The sequence below is a fragment of the Numenius arquata genome, chromosome 17 (assembly GCF_964106895.1).
Source record: "Numenius arquata chromosome 17, bNumArq3.hap1.1, whole genome shotgun sequence".
NCBI classification, from domain to species: Eukaryota; Metazoa; Chordata; class Aves; order Charadriiformes; family Scolopacidae; genus Numenius; species Numenius arquata.
In genome coordinates, this window is record NC_133592.1 from 2,714,677 (window position 1) to 2,740,042 (window position 25,366).

The 25,366-nt window shown below is 62.6% G+C and overlaps 1 protein-coding gene across 1 annotated transcript in view; it reads right to left on the minus strand.

Moving 5' to 3' along the window:
• SDK2 (sidekick cell adhesion molecule 2) overlaps window positions 1-25,144 on the minus strand; it is a 49,291-nt gene extending 24,147 nt beyond the window's left edge. Inside the window, exons 1-2 of the mRNA XM_074159994.1 lie at window positions 25,066-25,144; window positions 5,364-5,523 (exon numbers count right to left, since the gene is read on the minus strand). Coding sequence (XP_074016095.1) covers window positions 5,364-5,523; window positions 25,066-25,144 — 239 coding nt within the window. The remainder of the gene's footprint in view (window positions 1-5,363; window positions 5,524-25,065) is intronic.
• Between the last annotated feature and the right edge of the window lie 222 nt (window positions 25,145-25,366).

The window sequence follows — 25,366 nt, forward strand, 5'->3', positions numbered from 1 at the left end:
AACAGCTGGATCGGATTTTGGATATAAGCACATTGGCACCGTCCCCTTTGATTAATATCCTGTATAACGACTAATTAATTCTAGAGGGGACATGTATTTGAATAGTTACTGTGCGATAATGAAATGTCAAGTGAGCATTAAAACACACTTAGCAAAGGTTTAACGACTCCCAGCATCTGAGCCAGGCGTCCCAGCACCCCCAGCCGCCGCGCTGGGCTGCCGCTCAATATCTTCTTAAATGACCCCCCCTGGGATTTCATCAGCCCCTGTTAACTGTATTATTGGATCTCAATTAGCTCCTGATTGGAAAGGGCTCTGTTTGGACACACGTGGCCGGAGCCGTCGCCTCTCCGCTCGCCAGAAGTGTTTTCCTTTGGGGCAGGGGAATTTCGCAGGCGCCGGCAGCCCTGTAAATCGCCGCCTCAATTGGCCCTGCCAGAACAACGAGCCATTTAATAATTAATGCCCACGTATTAATCTGCCGCCTTCCTGCCAAGCAGGGAGGGGAACAAGCGCACGAGCCTCAATCCGGGTTGTGGCATCCGGAGGGCTCCGGTGTGTCCTTTGCCAGGAGCGTGGCCACCACCCAGCTCAGGTGGCATCTTCGGGTCTGAGAGTCCTCCGTAAGGCTCCTTCCCGGGGCTGCCTGAGCCCACGTAAGGTCCCAGCAAGGAGCTCCCCTCCATCACATTCCCACCCCGCATCTCCTGCCAGGCCTGATACCTACACGCCTCCCGGGCACCGCTGCCCATCAATCGCTGCTGCTTCCTCATGCCAATCCCCTCATGTCCCCCTCAAAGCCAAACAGGGCACAGAGAAAGGCAGGAGATGCCTGAGCATCACCAAGAACTCCCGTGCCCCCCTCAAGGCCAAACAGGGCACAGAGAAAGGCAGGAGATGCACCAGCATCACCAGCAAAACCCATCCCATGCTCCCCATTACCAGCTTGGTGCTGCCCCCCCGGGGGCTTTGCCACATGGCCAATGCCAAACACAAAGCTGGCACCTGGAGCTCACTGCTGGGCTCCCATCCAGCCTGGCCGCAACCCCTCTGATGCTCATCAGCCCCCATTAATTACCTTATTGAAGGGCAATTAGCTCCCCAGGGGAGAAGGCTGTGCTTCACACCTGGGCTGGTCCAGCCAGAGCAGGGACAACGAGCTCCCAACACTGGTTGGGGTCCCAGCAGGGAACTTGGGGGGGGTGTGGGGTGTGCCCCGTTTGCCCTCAGATCTGTGTTTTTAAGAGGGTCCTGGCCCCATGTTTTACATAATTTGGGACCAAAGTATAGGTATCGAACAGTTGGGGTCCTCAAAAGGCCATAAAGGCTTGGCAGGGTCACGCGTGGGCAGCACGCTGGGTTTCCCGCATCCCTGGGGCAACACACACCCCAAAAGCATCCCAACCCAGCCGGGGGGGGTGGGGGGTGGGGTGTCAAAACAGCCCCGGATCTGCCCCTCCTCGGTGAGCCCATGAAGGGTGGCTCCTGCCCACCTCCCCACACGTGGAAGCAGACGGGTAGAAGGCACCACGTGCTGGAAAACCATCTCTGGTGCTCGGGGGTGTTGGCGAGGGGCCGTGGGGCTGAGCTGAGCCTGAGAAACCCAGAGACTCTGTTGTGCCAGCCCTGGTTTTGCTGGGGGTGGGGCGGGGGGGGGGGGAGTGTGGATCTGGGCTCTTGGGAAGAGGCGGGGGATCCTTTAGTAGCTGCTGGGCTCCCGCACCAGCTGTGGAGGGACGTGGGGAGAAGAAAGGGAGCTGTTTTAGTAGATGGAAGATGCATCTCTACGGATGGGAGTCTGTCCAGAGGTAATCTATGTGTAAGGTAATTTCCGAAGGCAGCAGGACTCGATGCAACCCTTAATAGGACAATCTCATGTGATAAATTACCAGACCCAACTAATCTGCATGTTAAATTTCTTGTATGAGAAATAAATATCCTCAATCCACCAGAGAAGCGCTTTCCTTCCGAGGATTTCATTAAAGACATCAAGCTGCCTGATTTGCATGTTATGATTCCTGATACGAGGAGAAGTCAGGCTCCGGAGAGCTCGCAGGAGAGCCCGGCACCGGCGAGATTATGCACGGAAAAACAAGAGTTGGCCCTGGAGAGCGCGGCGCCGGCGTGCCAGGGCATGGGAGCACAGCGCGCCCGCAAGCATCCACCCCCCGCCCCGCCATCACCTTAACGAAGGTCACAATGGGCATCGGAGGGGACTGGGCGCTGCTGTGGGGTCCCCAGGCGTGGGAGGCAGCTGGGGTCCCACGGGAGAGCCATCTCCACACACCCAACACGGCGGCGGGCAATGGAGGCAGCAAGTGGGGTGAAGGAAGGCTGGTCCGCGGTCCCCCCACAGACCCCAAGGCTGCTCCTGAGGGGGGACAGCTCCATGCGCACAGTCAGGCTCGTCCCTGGTCCCCTGTGGTCCCCGGGGATGCTCCCGAGGGGGAATAGCTCCACGCACACAGTCAGGCTGGTCCCCAATTCCCCCTGGTCCCCAGGGATGCTCCCGAGGGAGGATATCTCCATGGATGGACAGAGCCAGGCCGGTCCCCAATTCTTCACAGTCCCCAGGGGTGCTCCCAAGGGGACATGGCTCCACGCACACAGACAGCCAGGCTGGTCCCCAATCCCCCACGGTCCCCAGGGATGCTCCCAAGGGAGTACATCTCCACATGTGCACAGAGCCAGGCTGGTCCCTGAACCCCCATGATCCCCAGGGATGCTCCCAAGGTGGGATGGCTCCACGCACACACAGACAGGGCCAGGCTGGTTCCTGATCCCCCGTGGTCCCCAGGGATGCTCCTGAGGGGGGATGGCACCACGCACACACAGTCAGTCTGGTCCCTAATCCCTCCGTGGTCCCCGATCACACTCGATCCCCAGGGATGCTCCTGAGGGAGGATGACTCTGCATACACATGGAGCCAAGCTGGTCCCTGATCCCCGCCACGGTTCCAGGGATGCTCCCAAGGGGTCGGCTCCACCTGCACGCAGCGGGACTGTCTGGGCTCTTGCCAGCCCGTGGCCAGGGGAGCTGAGAGCCCGTTCCCCACCTGCCCTTCGCCGCACGCCAACAAGTCTCTCGGTAGCAAGCTGGCGGCTGAATCGCTGCGGGAAGGAAAGGGCGGTCGCCATGGAAACACGCTGCCAAACTGGGAGAGCGGCTCCTTCCCTCAAAAGGCAGAGTGAGTCCGACCATCAGCTGAGGATGAATCGGGGTGGCTTGTGGGGAGCACGGGACCGGGGGGATGCGAGCCCCAGCCCACAGCCCCCCAAAAAAGGGATAAAATGCACAAGGGCAACAGCAGCGGGCAGTGCCAGTGGGATGCCCTGATGCAGGAGAGGATTTAGGGAGAAGTGAGGATGCTGAGGCCGAAACACTCGGTGACACACCATCCTGGCCGTGATGCCACCAAGTCCTCTGGCTCCCCTGTCACAGCTCCTCACAGCACATGGCCCTGCTGCAGAGCACAGTGCATCCTGTCACGGGCACAGCCAGGCCCTGAGGAAGGTCCCTCCTGCCCCCTGAGTGGGGACACACCAGGAGCCACGTGCCAGCCCCGAGCTGGGGGGGACTGGCTGCACTCCTCATCCCTCACCCACGCTGCCACAGCTATTCCTGGCACCAGCATGGACAGGAGCATCCCTGAGCCTCCCCGGCCATCAGCACCAGCCCTCCCCTCTCCAAGGATTACTCTGTTTCTAAACTCGTTAACTTTTAATTACTACCTTCCCACTGCCTGAGCAGGTTGGCTCCGTGCCACCGACATCTCTATTAAAATTCAATTTCTGCCCATCATAACTAATTTTGGTACTTCGCCTCCCTCCCCGGCAGCCTTCAATTCCAGGCAAGAATGTCCAAACCCTCATCTCGACGCGTTAAATCCCCGCGGGGACCCCGGGATGGGCAGGACGAAGCCGATGCTGCCAGGTTGTGTCCTCGCCACGGAGAGGACGGGTTAAAGCCAGGCAGGGATTTGCATAGAGGCTGTTTGCTTCATTAGCCCCGGCTGGGTTTGTTTGGGTTTCCCCCCACGTGTTTGTTTATTTTTCTCGCTTCCTTCCTTAATCCTTTCTGGCTGGATGCTGGAGCCGGAGGCTGGGGGGGACACGGGGGCTTCGGGGAAAGGGAGTCACCTTGGCATGGGGATGTGGGGCTCCAGAGCTGCCGGGTGTCCCTGGGCAGCGCAGAGACGTCAGCGCTGGCCCCTTTCCTACAGAAGGGTAAACTGAGGCACAGAGCGAGCCCAGGAGACCCCATTCTGGGTTTGGAGGTGCCCCCCAGGCACCCCGACCCACTCCAAGGATGGGGTCCTGACATCTTGCTCCTGCCCAGCACTGTGTGGAGCCCCTGCACGGACTCTGTCCCCCCGTCCTGCTGTCACCACCGTCCCCACAATTCCATTTAAGGGCTGACATGTCGCATTATTCCCACCGCAGCCAACGTGACTCCCGACAGGCGGGAGCTGCGGGGCTCAACAGCTCTCTCTGTGCTTCCACATCGGGGCTTAGGGACAAGGGACCCGTCCCACGGGGCACCCAGCACTGAGCCTGGGACACTGGGGGCATCACAGAGCTGGAGCCACCACGGTTTGGTGGGGGACATTTGTCCCCAAGGATGGCCACTGCTACAGCACCCAGCGTGGCACCGTGCTGGGGAGGGGACCCAGCATAGCACACGGTGCCAGGGAGGGGACACAGCATGACACATGGTGTCAGGGAGGGGACCCAGCATGGCATGTGGTGCCAAGGAGGGGACACAACACCCAGCATGGCACATGGTGCCGGGGAGAGGACATCACCCAGCCACATTGTCTGCGTTCCTGGCATCCCGGAGCAGCCCCGCGTTGCTACAGCAACACGAAGCCTTTGGATTCAATGCCTTTAAATGGGGAACGGCTTGTCTCGGGCTGAATTATTGATTAAAACAGAGAGGATGACACACGCGCACAGAAGAGACGGCGAGAGGTGCCCGGCTTGATTTAAAGGCGAGCTCCAAGCAGGCAGTGACGTGGGACCGGCCGCTCTGTGGCAGGATTAGCCGGGCACAGGGCTGGATGCCCAAACCTGGGGCGATTTCTTGCTCCTTCCCTGGGTCAGACCGTTCTCAAGGAGCCACGATCCGGCTGTGATCTGTGTCCCGGTGTTAATCCCGCTTGTGCAAACGCCTCCTCGCTGATGTTGACTTGCTTAAATCCACCGTTTGCTCTCCAAACAGAGGCGGCAGCTCCCCGCACGCATCCCGGCTGTCCCGGGATGGCATCCGCTCAGCCCGGGGACCGGTGATGCCCACTGTGCCGCTGGCAGGGACCGGTGTGCCCGGGTGGGATTCAGTGGGGATGCTGGACGGTGGGGACTCACCGGTATTCCAGGGAGAACTTGGTCAGCTCCCGGCTGTTGTGGAGCCACTTGAACTCCAGGGGCCAGCTGCCCTCCGCCATGCACGTCAGCACCAGGCGGTTCCCCTCCAGGTGGACCTGGCTCCGCACCGGCTCCGTCTTAAAGTACGGGGAGACATCGTCTGTGGAGAGAGGGGGGAAACGGCGTGAGACATGCTGAGAGAGTTGGGGGGGTTCAGCCTGGAGAAAAGAAGGCTCCAGGGAGACCTTAGAGCCCCTTCCAGTCCCTAAAGGGGTCCAGGAAAGCTGGGGAAGGACTCTTGATCAGGGAGGGGAGCCGTAGGACGAGGGGGAAGGGTTTTAAATTGAAAGAGGGGAGATTGAGATGAGATATTAGGAGGAAATTCTTTGCTGTGAGGGTGGTGAGACCCTGGCCCAGGTTGCCCAGAGAAGCTGTGGCTGCCCCATCCCTGGAGGGGTTCAAGGCCAGGTTGGAGGGGGCTTGGAGCAACCTGGTCTGGTGGGAGGTGTCCCTGCCCAGGGCAGGGGGTGGCAGTGTGTAATCTTTAAGGTCCCTTCCAACCCAAACCATTCTATGATCCTATGAAAGGGGATGAGAGACATGCCCAGCCCCACAGCCTGCCAGCCCCGCGGCAGCAGGACCACTTCATCCTGGGCACAAACGTAGCCCAGCAGCACATGGGCAGGGGGATGCTGGCGGCCACCTCCCCGTCCCCCTGTCCACGTCCCCCAGACCCTTCCACTGGCCGTTGTCCCCCCCTGAGCCGTTTCACAAGCCTATCGACAAGAGCTTAGCCCATCTAGGGTTTATCTAAGCTGCTTGCTTTGCTTTATTCCTGGCTGCCTTTGTAGTGTTTCAGAAGCACTGAGCTTTTAACTCGGGAGGGTGAAGGGGGCGGAGGGGCTGGGAGCGGAGCGAGACATAAACACTTACTCCTCTCCTGTTTTATTTGCTAAGTAAAACTATAAATCGAAACACACAGCTCCATTTTCTGCTTAACAAATGGAAGCCCTTTTACTTCAAAGACACATTCATATTCCCCAGCAGCTTTCAAGTGCGCTTTCAATCACGGCTTTGGGTTTTTACTTTGGGGTAGGGCTTCGCTTTCTTGCGTGCGCGAGCTGAATTCCTGCCGCAGCTCTCCGCACCGTGAGCCGGCACCAAAGCAGTCCCCATGGGCTCAGCCTGCTCCCCTGCCCCACAGCCCTGGGGGGTGTCACGAGTTTGCAGGAGCTCAGAGGCACCGCCAGACCCACACTGGGGGTCCCTCTCTCTCCTCGCCCGTGGCGCCCGGCTCCTGCACATCCCCGGGGTGCCCGCTCGCTGCACCCAGGTGGAAATGCCCATCTGATTTCCACCCAAGCTGCCCCGTCCTGCCTGTCCCCAGGGTGGGCACAGTGGTGCTAAACACCAGGCAAGTCATTAGGCAGGGAAGGAGCAGCTGGTGGCTCCTTAATTTAATCCTCCTCGCTGACCTTCAGCAGCGCTGGCTGGCGCAGGCAGCCCTTATCCCGGTGCCCCTGCCCCTGGGCCAGGCTGGATCTGGGCATCAGGGCACCCCCAAAAGCAGGCGTGGGGCAGCGGGGCCGAACCCCACAGCAGCCCAGCTTCCCAGCAAGGCTGAGATGGGTCAGAGGGGTGTCCACAGGCACCACGACAGCTCGGTGGCCCGGCCGGAGGGTTTGGCACCCAGGGCAAACCAAGCCCGTGGCTGCGTGGTTCCTCGGTCCAGAGGGCTCATGGTAGCCCTGTGGTGACCAAGCGGTGACTTTCAGGATGCCCGAGGAGTGAGGGACACACTGGGCTCGCAGGGACATCCAGGGGCAGGATGACGGCGTGTGGCACCTCTGGAGGCGTGTGCGTGGGAGGGGGCACACACGTGTCCCCACCACGGCGTGGCAGGAGCTTGACCTGCAACAACCAGGGCTTCACCCACGTCAGGCTGGAGACCTGTGGGATTACAGCAGCCCCCAGCTGGGGCCGTGGCACAGCCAGACGCTGGCTCCAGGGCCAAACACCTCCTGCGTGAAACCAGTAAATGAGCCATGGACCGGACTGGGGGTCCGGTTGGGTTAGATACGGCCGATGCATTGCTGCAGCGAGGACTCGCGGCTGGTCCCCAGGCACCGGCGGTGGCCACACACACAACGAGCCACACCGAAGAGCCCGACCACAGGGCTCTGCTGCTGGGACCCGGCTGAGCACATCGGGACTGAGACCTGGCGCATTCAGTGCATGCCCCTGGCTGAACCCAGCACCCAGCCAGCGGAGGGAGGGGTTTGGGGGGTGTCTGGGAAGCATTTGGGAGGTGTTTGGGCAGCAGGATGCTCCTGGCGCACCTTCCCCTCGGGCCAGCACGCCGTTTGCATACATCCTAATTTGATTTTAAGCAGCTAAGGCTCATCTCGCTTTGAAGCGCCCGAGCCATCTGTTCTGCATTAAGGGGTGAAAAACGGCGCAGAGGAGGAGAGGCGGCTCCTAATTCCACTATTGATCGTGCCATCGTTATCCACCCACGAAGGTCACGGCTTCTGCCTCGGACCCAGCAGCTCCCCAGTGCCCCCCCCACCCAAGCTTCTCCACTCCCCTGGGAAAGCCACAGCCGGGAGGAGCTCCCCTCTCCCACCATCCCACCCATGGCAGCACCAAATCCGGGGTGCAGAGGGTGCCCACCACGTCCCGGCCCCACCACAGGGCCAGCATGGACGAGGGCTGCGATTCCCCCCATCCCAGACCTGGCGGGAGGTTTCCCGGGGCACGACAGCCACGACCCCCAAAAAACGAAGGGTCATTACTGCTAATTCTGCCTCTCCCCCATCTGTTGTGACTGTTTACACTCCACTTGCTAATTAGAGACTAATTAGTTGGTGCAGAAATTCATCACTTTCCAAACACAGGCGGCAGCGAGAGGCAGCCCCGGGAACATCTGCACATCTGCCGGCGGCGCGGGATGGCACGGAGCTCCCCGAGTGCCATGCCGTGCCATGCCATGCCGTGCCAAGCCCGGCACGGTCCCCTCCATGCAGAAAGGTGCCACCAAACTGCACTGTCCCCATCCTGCCCGCACCGGTGACGCCGGGCTTGAGCAGGGCAGGGGATGCTACCTCCGGGCTGAGCCAAGCTGCCGGCGGCGACGGATGGGATAAAGGGGATGCCAAGCGCTGGCAGCAGGGAAAAGGGATGGAAACGGGGATGACACTGGCTCTCTCCCTCCACTGCCGATGACATTTTAATGCCAGGGCCTCGCAAGGCACTAATCCTGCCTAATGGGATCAAAATCTTTGCCCCTGCACTTTATTTACATAAGGGCCGCCAGGAGCTGGGTCTGAGCCCGGTGCATTAGCGCCGGGGAGGGGGTGCAGATGTAGGGCAGGGGGCCCCAGCCCCACCAAAACAGCAGTAATGGATCCTAATTCCCGGGCGTAATGGCTGAGCTGGGAAATACCCCCTCCCGCCCGGCCCCTCCTCTCCCCAGCTTCAAATCCCTCTTGATGGGAAGGGACGGGGAGTTTTAAGCCCAGAGGAATCCGGGAATGCCTGCCAAGGGCAGGGCTCTGCCGGGCAGCTGCTGGGGGGGGTGGGGTGGGGGGGGAAGGAGGGTGTGAGCCCCCCTCCATGCTAAGCGAACCCCAGGAAGCAGAGACAAGGGGTCCCCATGGCTCTGCCCCACCGTTGCCTGCCCCCAGCAAAGGACCAGCAGCTCATGGGACAGCCGGGTCCTGCTCCCATCTCGGCTGTGGATGCCTGGCACGAGCACCGGCACGATGACAGCAGCGGGGGACCACAGCCCCCCAACACAGCTTGGGTTCAGCCCTCGTTCAGCACAGCGTCACCGCCCCGCTGCCCCTCGGGGACAGGGGGTGACATCCAGCCTCTCCCCTCCCCAGCTCGCTAATTGGAAGCTGATAAACCCAGCACACGTTCCTGCTAATTAGTATGAATCAGGGTGAGAAACAGCAGCGCTGGTGGGATGCCCTGAGCCCGACCAACACCGGGTACCAGTACCCATCACCGTGCCCATCGCCTCAGCCACCCTGTACCAACACCAGACTGGGAGAAAATAACTCAATCACTTCCCTCCCTTCCCCGCCAGCCCCTCTTTGGCCTGGCCAGGATGCAGCCGGTGCACAGGGGCATCCCTGGGGAGGGATTGCTCCACTGTGTGCACCCCACCTGGACCATGGGAGGGGGGACAGAGCTGTGTCCCCATTCCCCCAGGCTTTACAAGGCTCCCCTGTCCCTTCCAGGGCATCACTGCCCAGACAGCAGGATGGCAGTGCACTGGGGACGCTGGCACGGCTGCCTGGCACTGCCACCGAGCCGCCCTGTGCTCCCCCTCCAGCCCCCCCGCGTCCCCCCCCCAGCACAGGGAGATGGAGCTAAATCTCTTCTGCATCAGGCTATCGCTGGCACTCCGCAGCACGAAGAGATTAAAAAACAATAAAGAGAAAGCGAAACCCTCCGCTATAATTACCAGCCTTTAGCCGCCAGCGGAGGGAGGCAGGGAGGGAGGGAAGGAAAAAGGGGGGAAAAAGAAACAGAGAAGAAGAAATCCACTAAAATTTTAATAGGAACCACTGCATTTAATTTAACGACACATTTTTTCAATTACCAGAATAATTGTTTTATTCATAAAACGAGTTTCAATAAAGAGGGTAATTTTCCTTTGTTTTTATTATTCATTTGTGTAACATATTCGCGGCGCAGTTCCCCGGCGCCGCAGCAGCCGCTCCGCATCTGGGGATGGGGGGAGACAGGGGGGCGGTGTCCTGTGTGGCAGGGAAGGGGTTAAAAATCGCCGGGGCACCCCATGGCCCCCAGACACAGCACCCACAGGCGACCGCAACACCCCAGAGCACCCCACTGGGGTCACAGCCCTGGTGGGGGGCAATGAGAGGTGGCCCCTGGGGACCTGTCCTGGCCAAGGCACGCTGTCCCCGGGGACAAATCGTGTCCCCTCCACGGCCACCCCGGCTGGGTGGCTCCATGCCCAGGGGACAAGGCAAAGCCCCGGGGCTGTGCCACTGCCTGAGGAGCCATCCCTTGGCTAAGTCATATTTTCTACATGTCAGACGCCGGCGTGTGGTTCGGAGGCATCAATTTTTCAGCGGCCGTCGGTAAAGCCATCGGGCTGATGAAATGGCACACGTCCCTGCGGGCACCGAGGGCACAGCCCCACCGGTGTCCCCACCGCGGTCCCCTCCCGGGGGGTGACGGGGGCCACGCGGGGTGGGCCACCAGCAGGTGCTGGGGATTAGCAGCGCTCTCCAGGGCTGCCGGAGCCATTAGTATTCCTGAGACGAGGTTTCAGCCCCTTAATAAAAAGCAAACACAGAATTGAAATGACGAACGCTCCCGGCACCTGGGGAGCCGCCGAGCATGACATGACACCGAGCGGGGACCCAGGTGTCTGGGGGGACCCAGGCATTCAGCAGGTACCCAAGGACAAAGCCAAGCACGGCATCACGATGGCACAGGCTTCCTCAGAGCCCCACTCGCCCCCTCCCAGCACCTGAGCCAGGCACAAAGCAACTTGTGCCGCTGCCCACCCCGAGCACAGACCCCCCAAACTCGCTGCACGCGTGATCCCCGCTTGCCAGCGCCCATCTGCTCCGCCGGCAGACGGTGGCCGCGCCAGCCTCATCTGGCACAGCAGGGCCAGCGCTGGAGCCGTGCCCCGCTGCCCACACCACGCTCCGGCAGAACACATCCCCTTCAATTCATCACCTCTCCCGCAGCGACTTGATGCCACCTTCCAATTTGGAGAAGGGGTGGCAGGGAAAGCACCAAGCCCAACCACACGGCAATGGAGAAGCACCGACAGGAGCGAGGATCGTGGCACACATGCCACCCATGTCACCCATGGGGACACCGGAGCCCTGAGCGTGGCCGTGCCGTGATACCCCACCAGCACGGGGCTCCTGGCAGAGCCCGGCTTTCATCTCACTGCCCAGCAAACGCAGGTTTGTCAGCAAAACCTACCAGCAAAGGGTTTTGGTGCCCCGCGGCAGAGTGCCCAGGCACCGTGCCAAGGCGCCTTCGCTCCTCTCTAATTGCCCTGGCTCACGCGAACACCCTGGGAGAAGCGTGGTGGCATCAGAGCCCTGCGGGACAAGCCGTGTGTGGTGGGAGATGACACGGCATGGCATGGCGTGGTACGGCATGGCATGGAATGGCCAACAGCAGGGCAGGACGGCTCCATCCTCCCCAGCCCGTCGCCCACCACAGCCAATATCCAGCATCCACTCTCCATCCTGACCCCGGCGGAAAGGGCCGGACCGGGAGCACAGGGTCAGCCATCGGGGACACCCCAGTCATCCCTTGCTCCCCCCAGGCTGGGCTGGTGGCCATTGGGTGCCGTGGGGCAGCCCCAGTCCCCGCTGGCACACGGAGCACTGCCAAAGGCATCCGGCACAATCCTGCCCAACTCAGCCCTATGGATCAGCCAGGACATTCCGCACACCCCCGGCCACGGTCTGTCTTTTAATGGTTTTTTTTTTTCCCTTTTTACTAAGAAAAAGACTTATAATTGCAGATGCATCCATTAATCCTTGCAACTTACTTTCTTCCCTTCCTTCTCTGCTTTTCCCTTCCCTTCCCTCCCCCCCTCCCCGCCCCCCCGAGACCAAGAGCTTTAAAACTCTCCTTCTGGCTATTAATTAAAAGCAACCTCTCCACTATCGTGAGTGTACTTGCCATAAATTAATAGCGGCCTTCTTAATCAAATCTTATCTCCTCTCCGAGCGCCCGGCGTGCGGTGCCGGGGTTGGTATCCCAATCCGCCCGGCCGTGAAATGCAATTTTCCGATGCTCGGGTGGACTCGGCAGCTCGGCTCCGTCTCCTCCTCCCCTTCTGCATCCGTACCTGTGCCGGGCCAGCAGCGCCGCGGCCGGGAGGGGCCCGGCACGCTAACGGCGGAGGTGGCTCCCCAAAGACGTGCTCCATTTCTCAGCCATTTACCGCGTTTATCCGCAGCCCCCGCGGACGGGGCTCGCCTTCTTGCATTATTTAGAGGGCGCAGACCGAGGCCCTCGGCACCAGGCTGTGAGAGCAACCGGGGAAACCCTGGGGCTGGGGGCACGGGAAGGCGGTTTGGCTTCTCGGGGGGGGGGGGGGGGTGTGTGTGTCAGCTGAGAGTGATGCTACTGGACCTGCAAGCTTACGGCGCTTCAGTTGCCGTGACACACCGCAGAGCATCCTCCTTCTGGTCCCCACAGCACAGTCCCCCAGCCTGCCCCCCCCCCCATACCTGTCCCACCAGGTTTCCCCTCTCCCCATCCACACGGTGCCTTCCCACCGCACCCCGAGCGCTGCCCTTTCCCGAGGGGAAGTGCAAGCCCAGGATGACGATGAGGACCCATGTGTCCCAGGCAACGCCACCCCAGGGCAGCCCCAGCCCCACGCATGTCACCATCCGTCCTGGCCATGGCTCTGACCCGTCCCCAGGAGCCTGGACTGCAGCAGACCCCAGCCCCAGACCCCCCCCCTTCCAGCCCCATCCGAGCTGTGGCATGTCCCCAGTCCCGTGGGGTTCCCAGGGAGCTGGGACAGAGCAGGACCCGACAACGGTGCCCTAGAGCCGCTGCTTCTCCACGCTGGGGCTGCGAATTACAGCCCTCTCCTCTGCTGCTTGGAAAACCCTGTGCTGGTGGTGATTTTCCTGCTTCCAGAGGCGGCTCTGCCTCCCTGATGGTCTGAGAGAGGCATGGGGGGGGGTTTTCAGCTCCATCCCTCCCACACCACCACAGTCCAAGCCCGAGTAGTGGGGAGATGATGGGGGCTGCGGCCGGGAGCAACGCCAAAAAGGAGCTGCTTCTCGTAAAGCCATTGCAGAGCAGAGCTAAGAGGGTTTTTTACGGAGGCAGAGGAGCCAGGAGAGCCTCCCTCGCTCGGCCCCAGACACGCCGAGACGGCAGGAATAAAACCATCTTTGTTGCACGTAAGAGGAGCCGCGGCCCCGCGCCGCCGGCAGGTTGGAGCAGGGCTGCACCGCCGGCCTTCAGAGGATGCAGGAGCATCTCGCAGCAGCCACATCCCTCCAGGAGCCAACCCCGGAGCTTTGCCAGGCATCGTGCCCGTCCTGCCCACGACCTGGCACCGGTGCAGCCCTTGGGGGGGGGGGGGGGGGGGGAAGAGCCAGAGCAGGATGGTGTGGCTGAGAGGCTCCTGGGCTTCACGGGTACCCGGTGCCCTCGCACCCTGCAACGACCTTGCTGCCGAAACGCATCCATCTTTGCTCCGCCGAGCGTGTCAGACAGACCGCTCACGCCATGGCGAGGTGGCACTGGCAGCCGGGGGGGTGCTGCCAGCCAAGGGCACGCTGCCCCTTGGGCTCGGGCCATGGCTCCTACCCCCCTAGAGAGACCGGGATGGAGCCAGGCACCTTTCCATCTCCATCCCTGACCCTCCGCCTCTTTGTGCAATTGCTTTAGCAATTTCCTCGTGGAGGGAAAAGGTCTTCTCGGTGGTGGGGGAGCCCTCAGGAGATGGGGTCAACCCTGCTGAGCGTGCGTGTGCGTGTCACCCGCACGGCAGGAGGGGTCCGGTAAATTAGGGGAGCTGGACCCAGCGCTGCCACCCCAGCAAGGAGCCAGGCTGGACCTGGCAGAGCTCACGTCTCCGGCGCCGCTGCCCCGCTCCCCTCGCTTCCCTCGGAGGAGATTTGGGGTTTCTTACATGCCGTAAGCCGATTGCAGAGGTGTGTTAACTGGATTAGGTGGGAGGCTGAGAGAGACGCAGACCTGGAGGAGCTGCTCAGCGGAGCACGGCTCCCGCCCGTGTGACGCTGGCAGGATTTGCAGAGCCGGCTTTTAAACTGATTTTCTTCCCCTTAAGCCTTTGGAAAGGTGAAGCTGCGGGAGGGAGGTGGGTTTCTGCCGCCTCCTCGCCCCGTGCAAAAACCCTGCCGGGCCCCGGCGTGGGCTGGCAGCGGGGTCACATCCCCACATCGGTCCCCGCAGCCACCCCTGCCCTCGGCGCTGAGATGGGCAGGGTGACACCGCAGCTCTCGGTGACAGCCCTGTGGCTAATGCCAGCTGACTACTGCATGGCAGGGGGGGGGGGACACAGCCTCAGCCCCCGAATCCCCACCTGCACCCAGCCCAGGGGAGCCCAAATCCCCCTGCCCAGACCCAGCCGGGGGCCAAGGGGACATAGATGGGGACAGCAGCAATCCCTGCTCCGGGGATGCTCGGAGCAGCCTAGCATGCAATGTCACCCGCCTCCTCGCAGGGTCCCCGGCACCGGTGTCACCTGTGAACTGCGCAGCAGTTTTGCTGGTGTCACACTTCATCCATCTCTTCTCGGCCTCGGGGCAGGAGAAGAGGCAGCGGGTGCCATTTCCAGGGCCAGCGGGTGTTTGGCAAAGCCCAGGCAGAGATGGGGAGCCCCAACCCCAGCCCAGGTGGCCCCAGCACAGTAACTGGCCAGATCCAGCAGCACAAGGCAGGATCCAGCCCCTCGCACCCACTGGGGCCATGGCATCCCCCAGGACAGACAGATGGACGGACAGACACCCTCCTCCTGTGCTGCCTCCCACCCTGACCATGCTGCCATCTCCCCTTCCTCCTCCCGCATCTGTCTCCAGGCTCATACTTATTTATTTATTTGTTAATTAACTGCTGTTTCCATAACAAACGCTCCAGCTTCTCCCAGCCTCCAACAGCCCTGGGGCTGGATTGTTAACTAGGATTTTAATTTGTTAATTAAAAGCAGAATGGCTCCATAACAAGCTCCTCTTCTGCAGAAGGGCTCTCGGAGGGCTCAGTGGGCCAGGGGCTGAGCCGGCAGCATCGCCATGCCCGGCCGAACCCCCCCAGGGATGGGGCACACGGGGAGGGATGAGCACAGCTCCCCGGGGACAAGGGGTGTTTGCAAAAGGGACATCGAGCCCAGCAGCACCACGGTGCCTGCTAAGGACCCCCCGCTTCTCCCAGCAGTGACGCTGGAGATGACGCCACCTCCCTTTGCGGTCTCATCCTGGCAATCCCAAACACGGCACAACCCCCAGCACGTGTCCCCAGCCATCGGAGGGTCCCAAACCCGGAGAATGACCCCCCTCTTCCAACTGCGGCTCTGCCAGCATCATCCCCGCTCAGCTCCCAGGCATCCGCCCAAGGACCACAGCCCGGGGCAACCCTGGGTGCCCAGCCCAGGCACATCCCGGTGCCAACATGGGCCAGGTAAGGCTTGAGATGCTCCTGGAGCCAAAGGAGAGACGTCAGCCCTGGCCAGGGAACAGCGTCTCATTGAGCCGTGGCTGGGAACAGAGCGGGGCTGTGTGCCTGCCCGTCCCTGCCTGCCCTCGCGCACCCAGCCCCTCTGCCTGGAAAAAACAACATTTCCCCCCGCGGCAAACCCCCAACACACGCGCACACACGGCACCGTTGTGTGTTCCGAGCCCGGTGATGGAGGGGGGCAACAAGCAGAGCTTTGTGCTCTGAAGCACCGTACGGTCCCTACAGACCCCCACGCCTGGCCCCAAAGACACGGACCCCCAGCACCGGGCTCCAAGCCCAAACTCACGGAGCCAAGGGGAGATGCGAGGGACCTGAAGCAAAGGGGCCGTGCAGGGATGCTTCTGGGGGGACAGGAGCCCCCCCAACCCGTGGGGACGTCCCCAGGACTACCCGGCTGCGGGTGGCACAGCCAGACATCATCAGCAAGCCTGTCTCCCCACCCAGCATGTCCCCACGTAGGGCACAGCCCTGTCCCCAGCTGGGGATGTTTAACCAGCTCCAGGCTGCGGCTGAAACTGCTTCCGATGCCACAAATCCTGCCGACCCCGCGGTTACGCAGCTCCGCCGTATCTGGGTCACTGCTGTGAGTCACGGACACCCGGAGAGTGACTCAACACAATTAGAGGGGCCAGATCCTGCAGCTGATTTCCCCGGGAGAGGCTCCAAAACAGCGAGGAGGGGAAAGATGGACAGACGGACATCACCTCCAGACCCCGTGCAGCCACCAGACACCCTCCGGGCAGGAGAGGATGGGGTGAACCCTGCAGGTTCGGAGGGATGGAGGGTCCCTTCCCAGCTGAGACTGGAGCTTCCCCACGAGGGTTTGGCAGGAACGGGCTCCGTGTTCAGTTGCCAAGCGAGGTGGGGGTCCTGACAGCCCCGGACCCCAACCCCAGGGTTGGTCCCAGCACTGGGTGGGATGGATGGCACAGGAGCCCGGTGCAGCACAACACAGCTCCGGGCTGGATATGGCCCCGTGGGCACATCCAGTGTTTCCTCCAGGTATTCCTGGAGGGCAACCACAGCCCTAGGCTGCAGCAGCTTCCAGAGCCACCACAGCCAAGGAGGGGTGGTAACACAAAGCCATCATCAGAGCCCCATCAACACCTGGGATGTCACTTCTGCAAGGGGCATCCATCCCCCCATCACCATCCCCGAGCTCCTGCCGATCCCCTGCATCCCCCAGCCACGCAGGATGCTCCGAACAGCCCTCGCCCCGCAACCACCCTCGCAGACAGACAGACAGACGGACAGAGCCGCTTTCCAGGCTCGCCCGCCCCGAGAATCTCAACAAGGCGGCACTTCCCAACCGACAAAAATACAGCGGGGAAAGGAAAACAGAAGGCAGAAACCACAAGAAAAACCCCACTCAGCCTTTCCCAAGGCGCTGACGCAATTAAGTCGCCGGCCCCGCGGGATGGAAAACACTTCCCCGGCTCCCCCCCTCTTCCACACCGAGCGGGATGAAGGCTGCCGTGGTCCCCCTCCCCGCACCACGGCCCCGAGCCAGCGGGCACCGGGCACTCGCCCATTTACTGGGGTGTTGCCCAGACATCCTTTTTTCCAAAGTATTAATTAGTCATTGCATTGCTCACTTGAAACAAAAATAGCTGTAGCATGACAGCGAACATGAGTTTTCCTTGGAAAAAACCTTTTCCAAAGCTTTTCCTACCCAGATGCCTCTGTTTGCAGATGGGGGACGGGAAGAACTCGCAGCCTGGCAATCCCCCCTCCCTGCCCGCCCCCCCCCCAGCCACCCACCACAGCCCTGAATTTCCAGGGCAGAGAAGCGAACTCTGGTCATTGGACTTATTTACACACTTGTGGCTCTGAAGGCCTAGAGGGGCTTTTCCAGCCAACTCCGCGATGCCGGGGCCAGCGATTCCAGCAGCGCAGCCAGCGCCGTTGCCCAGCCTGACGTGAAGCTTATGGGGAGAAGCCAAGCGAGCGAGACTCCGCCACCGCCCCAGGTGAAGGGCTCCAGCAGCTCATTGCCCCTGCTCACTGCTTGTTTCCACCCTCCACTGCACAGCCCGGCTCCCCCCGCTGCCCTCCCAGCCCTTCTTTTCCACCACACGAGCAAGGAAAATGGAGAAAATGGAGAGATGAAGGTGCCCATCACCTTCCTCCCCTCGCACCCCATGTGCGCTTGCCGGTGCTCAGCCGGCAGGGAGGGCTCTCCCAACGGCAGGGCTCTGAATTAAACATACCACCCTAATGAGTTGATTTTATTAGTTTGCAAATGCATTGAGAACTCATTATCAAAATAAACATCAATTCACTCCAGCGAGCGCGGTGCGGCACACACGCACACCCCTGCAGCGCCGCAGATGGGGCCGCCCGCAGCTCCCACCCCGAGATGTACTCCCAGCCCCCCATCTCTGACCCCAGGGGGGCGCAGAGCCAGCAGACACCCACCCTGCAAAGCCCCTTGGCACCACGAGGCTGGCTTCTCCGTTTCGGCTGGGGGGCATCAGGCTGGGCACCCAGCATTGGGGCTTACCGAGGTGGGACAGCCTCAAGATCCCCCCGCCCCAGCATGTGCAAGGTCCCCCAGGACCCACGCGGGGTGAAAATCCAAGCCACGACCCCTCAGGGCAGGCAGAAGCCCCCACTCTGCCCCAGTATCTCAGAGACCCCTACAAGCCCCCCCAGAAGCCTGCGCTGTGCCCGGTGCAGGAGCACAGGGGGGGGCTTGGCAGACCCCAAGGCTCCCCAGGAAGAGGCAGGGCAGGAGGCAGCACCCCGGCCCCGGGGAGCCGGAGCACCCAGGCGTGAAGGCGGGGGGGAGGGCACAGCGGGCGCATTGTCCGGCTCGGCAGGACGCCGCTCCCTTTGGAAACAGCAGCTAATCCCATTTCATCCCCCTTCACGGCCATCAGCTGTTTTTCAGGCATTCGGGAGGCGGGTCGCTGAAACCAGAGCTATTGTGTCCGCTGCGCCCCAGCCCCCTCCATCCATCCGTCCGTCCGTCCATCCGTCCATCCCAGCCCCCTCCCCAGCACCGTTCCCAGCTGGATCTTCATGGACTGCCAGGAGATAGGGATGCCAGACCCACACAGGACCCGCTCCCCTTTGCCTTCCCCCAAGCTCTCAGCCTGACCCCGTGGTCCCAGCCCAGGCAAGGAGGAAGAGGAGGAGGAGGAAGGGAAGCACCGAGCATCCCACCATGACGAGTGAGCCCTGGGGACAAGCCACCTGCACAGCCCAGCGCTTGATTGCTCCCCACTGGGAAGACACAGGCTCCTGGCAGGAGGGCGATGAACAAGGAATATAAATGACCCCGTAAAACCCCAATTAACGCCCGGCCCCTGCCCTAGATTCAGCCCAGTTTCCTCACCCAGCTGCAGTGAACCAGGATGTACTGCGATGTGCTCAGGGAGGATGGTCCTGCGGGATAGGGACAGAGTGGGACAGGATCCTCCAACCATCCTGGCAAATGCTCCCCAGCGCTGCAGATCTGGGACAGGGAAGCAAAGAGGTCCCCAGCCCTGCGCTCACCCCAGGGAAATGCCACTCGCACACCCAGGAGCGGGCACACGCCCCCTGATCAATGAAGAGGCTCTAAAAATAGCATTTCCCTTCATCAGCTTGTCGTGATCCACGGACACAGCCACGCTGCTGAGCACCGGGGGGCTCCACCCCACGGCCTGGGTCTCCCATGGGCTGGGGGTGACCCACTGGGACAGCCAGAGTCTCCCCCCATGCTATGCGTGTCCCCGCTCCCTAAGAGGCACAAGGGACACTCGTCCTCCCAAGCTGGGGGCAGCAGAAACCCACCAGGCACCCCAACCCCTGCCAGCTTCCCATGTGGACCCGAGTGTCCTGCAGAAACCCCTCCAGGGACCAGCGTTCCCACCAGCAACTCCACATCCCGCTCCTCGCCCCGGCAGGACCCGGGCATCGCCGCCGCACGGAGCCAGGAGGACTCAAGGTTACAGACGAGGACTCGCAGGTTGTCGTCTCACCCAGCAGCGCAAAAAGCAATTAGCTATCACAGCTAAAATTAGCTCAGCGGTTTCTTTCTGCTAATGGTCAAACTCATCAAGGTTTTCCCTACGCCGGGGGCCTCAGCACCTCCGTGTGGGCAGGCAGTGATTGATGAGAGCCGACGGAGCCGCTCACGAGTGCCTGGGGACACAGGGTGGCAGGACACCAGCATCCCGGCCCCCGTCCCACTGCACCCACTGCCACCTCTTCCCAGTGCCTCAGTTTCCCCCCCACACACACTGCAAAGAGGGGGCTCCTGGCATGCTCAGGATGGCCAGTCCATAGCTGCCACCCTCCTAGGTGGGTGATGGGGACGATGACTGCTGGCAGGGAGGGTGACTTCAGCACAGGGGACCCCAGCATTCCTGGAATTGTCACCACGCCATCCCTGTGGCCAGTCGGGATGCCCAGCTGCTGGCACGCTGTGGCAGCTGGTCCCAGTGCCCAGGGCCATCCCCAGCCCACGGTGGCTGCTGGCCAGGAGGTGACACTGATCCAGGCAGGGAGGTGACAACCCGGAGCAGCCGGCAGCTGCCTGTCACAGCATCCCCAGGGATGGCCCTGCACGAGGCCGAGAGCTCCCCTGCGCCCCAAGTCTCCATTCCTGGGGGAGGGGGCCCCGAGGGCAGGGGCGCAGCCGCCCCATCAGAGCAGGGAGACAAAGGGGGCTGGGGACCAGCTGCAGCCCGGGAATGTCCCCTGCCCTCGGCCCCTGTTCCCAGGGATCAGGTTTCCCAGTTCCCAGGCAACCCGAGCCCAGCACGGCTTTCCAGGCGCAGGCATTCCTGCACCCCGCGGGGCTGGGGGCAAGGGGAGGGGGCTGCAGAGGGGGCCCCTGCCTTCCCTGGGCGCAGGCAGGGGAGAAAGGGAGGAAGGTGAAGCATCGCTGGGAGCGAGGTGCGGGCTGCACCCCCAAAAGCATCGCTGGGAGCCGGGCACACACACCTCCCAAAAGCATCGCTGGGAGCTGGGGGATGCACCCCACCAGAGCATCGCTGGGGGACGCAGCCCGACAGCCGGTCCCCAGCCCCATGGACAGGCTGCCCAGGGCTGTGCCCACGCTGGTGGCATTGCCGGCGTGCCCGGGGTGTGAGGGATACCAAGCAGGGCCAGCAAGGCGGGGAGCTGCTGCCAGCACATTCCTGCCTCCTGGGGGTGCAGAGGATGGCAGGAATGTACCCCGACTCCCGATCCACCTCCATGGATGGCTCTGGGGATGCAGAGGGGTAGGAACCTCAAAACCGAGCCATGGCCGCAGGGATCATGGAGGTCCCTGGCATTACCACCCCATCTCCAGAATGACCCTGGCCCCGTGTCCTCCCCAGCAGCTCCATGCAGCGCTCTCCTGCGCAGGAGGGCGATATCTCCTCCCTTCCCTCGGAGCTCCCGGGACACCCCTCTGCCCGTAGCACCCACCACCCTGATCCCAGCCCCACAAGGCTGCAGGATCCCCGTGGGAGCTTTGGAAGACCAGGAGTTGTGCAGCATGGGCCACCAGCCCCTCCGCCACCCCTCTGAGCCCACCACCAGCCCTGGCACGACCACGGGGGCTCAGACCACCCTTCGTTAGCACGATCACATCACCACTGACAGCAGCATATTTATTCCTGGCCTGACACTGACCATTTTTCACCCAGCCACACACAACTTGCTAACAAGCTCGGGGGGGTAACGAGGGCTTGGAGACGATGGGACCCACCGCTCGCCCACCCAGCACCCAAAGAATTTTGCACCTCAGCCAGAGCAGGGCCTCATTCACCCCAGAAAGGAGCCTGCACTGCTGCTGCAGAGCATCAGCATGTCCCCAGACAGTTTGTGTAGGGCCTACAGTAAGGCGTGTTGTGGCCGGAGCTCATCCCCAGGCAGGAACCAGCCACATCAGGGATCAGCTCCAGGCACGGCTGGGGACAAGGACACGGTTCATAAAGCCCCGTGAAGGCAGCCACGGGGTCACTCCTCATCACACCGCCCCGCAGGCACCCCGTGAGCCAGCCTCCCTCCTCCCAGGTTTAATTATCAGCATTTTCCCAGGTTCACGAGCAACCTGCATCCGCCTGCCTCCCTCCTTCCCTCTCCTCCAGCTCCTTCATTCGCTCCCGCTGAGCAGAAGTGCCACCGCAGCCTAATCCCCATCACTACGGGACCGGCAGTACTCGATGCTGCCACCCCGGCTGGCACCGGGGCAGGATCTGTTCAAGTTGCCCCCCGGCTATCTCACCCCACTGATGTGAGCCCAACCGTGCCGCAGCCAAGCCCACACCCTCCCTCCTTCCCCCTGGCAGCCTTCCTCCTGCCCTTCTCCCCCAGGGAGCTGGCTACCAGCCCGCAGGCACGGTGGCATAGCCCAGCACTGCTGTGGCTCGGATCAACTGCCACCCCAAACCTTTGGGGACCAGCGCTGGGGCACGGCGACATGGGCTGGGATGTGACTACATCCCCCCCCCCCCCCCCTTCCAGTTATCAGATCATCAAAATTTCATCGCTGTGCCTGGTCACTAATGGCTTCCAAAGAAGCATCAAATTTTAATCTTCCCTTCCTCTCCCCTAAAAGCCACTTTCCTTCCTGAGCCGGAGCTTTGCACGAGGCCACCAGCTAATGTGCTGGCCGCGCTGGCGGGGAAGGGGGAGCCAGGGCAGGAGACACCCACGCTCGGCCGGCCCTTCCCCGGCAGCACCCTCCAGGGATGTCCTGGCGTGAGCCTGTCACCAGCATCACGTCCCCAGGGGGGAGCAGGGGCTCGTCCCCCCTCCCGCTCTGCCCCACGCATGCGGACGTGCCCGGGCACCACGCGTGGGTGCCAGAAGGCGCCGTGCACTCCCCAACTCCAGCCTCTAATAAGCCTCTTTGGTGGAAGCTGCCCGTCTCAGGCCCCTGCCCCAAATCCCGTCTGGAACCTTAAGCCTCCCAAATCCCCTCCTGGGACTGGTCGCAGCCTCCTCAATCCCATTAGAGGTGCTGGTCCAGCACGGGGGGTCCTGGGCTGTGCCCCCAGCCCTGCACAGGGGGAAACCGCATCCCTGGGGGTCACATCATCTACAAAAAGTGGGGAGGAGAAGGCTTGGACCCCCCTCTGACACCCACCCACCCCTTGGGGGGCTCCTTTATTGTCTCACTTAATCAGCTGAAGGCACCTTTGCTGCAGGCGTGGGCTGGCTGGAGCAGGGCTGGGAGCCATGGGCTGCCTGTGGCCCCCCCCCAAGCCGTGGCACAGCCCCCCCAGCTGTGGCACTGGTGCTCGGCCCCGGCACAGGTCGCACTGCGACACAGCTCCCGCCCGGGCGGCGCTGACTGATTAGCCTTCCACCCAGCACCACGTTCGGCCCCGGGTAATTAGCGCGAGGCCCCTAATCAATAAGTTATTTTTTGCCGTGGGTAATTAATAATTACACAGCACAGAATTACGGGCTGTAATTAAACTTCCATCCCCTCTCTCCCCGCCAGCACCGGGCCTTTGTTTTACCAACTGCAGGTATTAAAGTGTTTCATCCTGCGCCCGGGGGGAGCCCCCGCGCCCTGGCTGAGGTTTCACACCGTGCCGCCCCCTCCTCCTGCTCTATTGATCCCATTTTCTTCGGCTGCCGGGATCAATAGCAGCGGCACAAAGCGCTGCCGGCCTCGGCTCCCGCTGCCAGCCCTGCAGGGATGCCCACGCCGGGATGCCCTGCCCGCCCCACCGCAGTGGGGCTGAGCCGAGGCCGAAGCCGGGCATCCTGCCCGCACGCCTCCTCCTCCTCCATCTCCCTCGCCCCAGCACCCCATTCGCCCCAAGGGGCTGCGGTGACGAGCGTCGGCAGCCCCGGCACACCGGGCACCGCAGCCAGTGAGGTGACCCTGCCGGCGTGTCCTCAGTGCCATCTGCGGCAGGGGACACAGGGGGACGTGCCAGGCTTTGGCAATGCTCCCTCCAGCGCCACTCCGTCACCAGCAGCCACCGCTCACGCGTGGCACGGCCGAGCAATGTCACGCCGCCCGCGAGGACGTGACACGCGCCGCAGGGAGCCGAAGCTGCACAGCTCCGGCAGCAGGAGAGGGGAGCAAAACCCCTTCCCCACCCCTCGGGAGGGCTGAAGCACAGCCAGCCCCACGTCTCCCCACCCCACGGCGAGACCCCGCAGCCCCACAGATAAATGGAAGGAGATTCGGTCACACCAGGAGCCCCGTCCTGCAGGCGGGGAACAAACGGATGACGGGGAAGCCGCCAGCCGGAGACGCCAGCCAGGAGAAGAGAAACTCGGCAAGGGAGTGAATCAATCAAAGAGACCTTCACAGCTCCCCACACAGGGCCTGCCCGGATAATATACTGCCGCTTTAGATGTTATGTTCTGAACTTAATTACTGAGAAATTATAGCAGTGCTGGGGGAGGCTCAGGGGGAGCGGGAAGACGGGAGCGCACAGGGACTTCTGGCTCCACTTGCTGCCACAAACAAGGGCAAGAAATGTCGCGGGCGAGGACCCCCGGTGCTACACCCCACCGTGCCCTCCTCCCCACCCCCAATTTCACAGCTTGGATCTGCTCGGTCCAAGCGGTGGGGACGGAGGCAGCCGTGCTACAGCCCTGCCAGCCAGGAGCCTCCTCTGCAGTCCCACAGGGAGCCTCGCTGCTGGGGAGGGGACGGGACCGCAGGGTCCCCCTGGCATCCCTGAACCCCAGCTGCACCCCAAAGGGCCACAAACTATTTCTACATCCCTCTCGGGTAGCGAAGCTGCTAAAAAAGTGGCTGTGCCAGAGCCCCGGAGGCGAGGAGCAGAGAAGGGCTCACCCTGCCCAGTGGTACTGCCTCACCCCAAGGGCCGGATGGGTGTACTGGGAGCCCCGGGCACCCACGGGGGCTCAGGGCTGCAGAGTCCCCCCGCCCCTGCCTGGGCTGACCAGCCAGCTGGAGGTCAATGGGACCAAGCCCACGGCAAGAGTGGCACCCAGGGAGCTCCCCAAACTTGCACCCCATGTCTCACGATGCAATGGGGTTCCTCGGGAGGGGCTGAAATGGGCGCCTTCACCCCCCGCCATCCCCAGGGGATGCTCAGCCTCCCGAGAGTGGTCCAGGGCAGTCTCTACCCCATGCTCAGGGCAACATTTCCCCCCCTAGTCCCCAGCCTGGGGGCAGTTATGGGGCAGCGGGAAGGCGGCGGCAGAGCAGAGCCGTGCTGCTCGCCCCCACCGAGCCTTCCCGAACACCGCGCTGCGCTCGGCACCGGCGGGCCCCGGGGCCCCAGCTCCGGTGGGGGCTTCTTGAACACCACCGATGCTGGCCCCCCCATCCCCCACCACGGCAGGAGCTCCGGAGCTGCCTCGGTCCCCGTCCCCGCTCCCCCCCTCCCCAGCTGGCACGAAGCTTCCCCGGCCCGGGAGGGTGGGGGTTCGGCTGAGGGGAGCAGCGCCGGGACCCCCCCAACCATCCGCGGTCCATCTCCAGCATCCAAGTCGGAGCTGGAAGGTGCCCCCCCCCCCCCCCCCCGCCGCATCCCCTTACCTTGGGCGCCGGCTCCCGGGGGGCCGGGCAGGGCGAGCACCGCGAAGCACAGCAGCCCCCAGCTCCCGAGCCGGGCCATGGCTCTGCCGAGACGGAGGTGGGGGGGCAACTTCCCCGACTTTATAATCCGGGCGGCTGCGGCGCCGGTCCTCGCTGCTGGCCGAGCACCGGGGCGACCTCCGGGCTCCGGCGCAGGGACCCCCGCAGCAGCACTGCTCGGGGGGAGGCGAAGATGATGGGGTGAAAAGCTCCTCGCGGGGCCGGGGGGGTCCGCAGGCAGCTCCCCACCATGTGCAAGTTC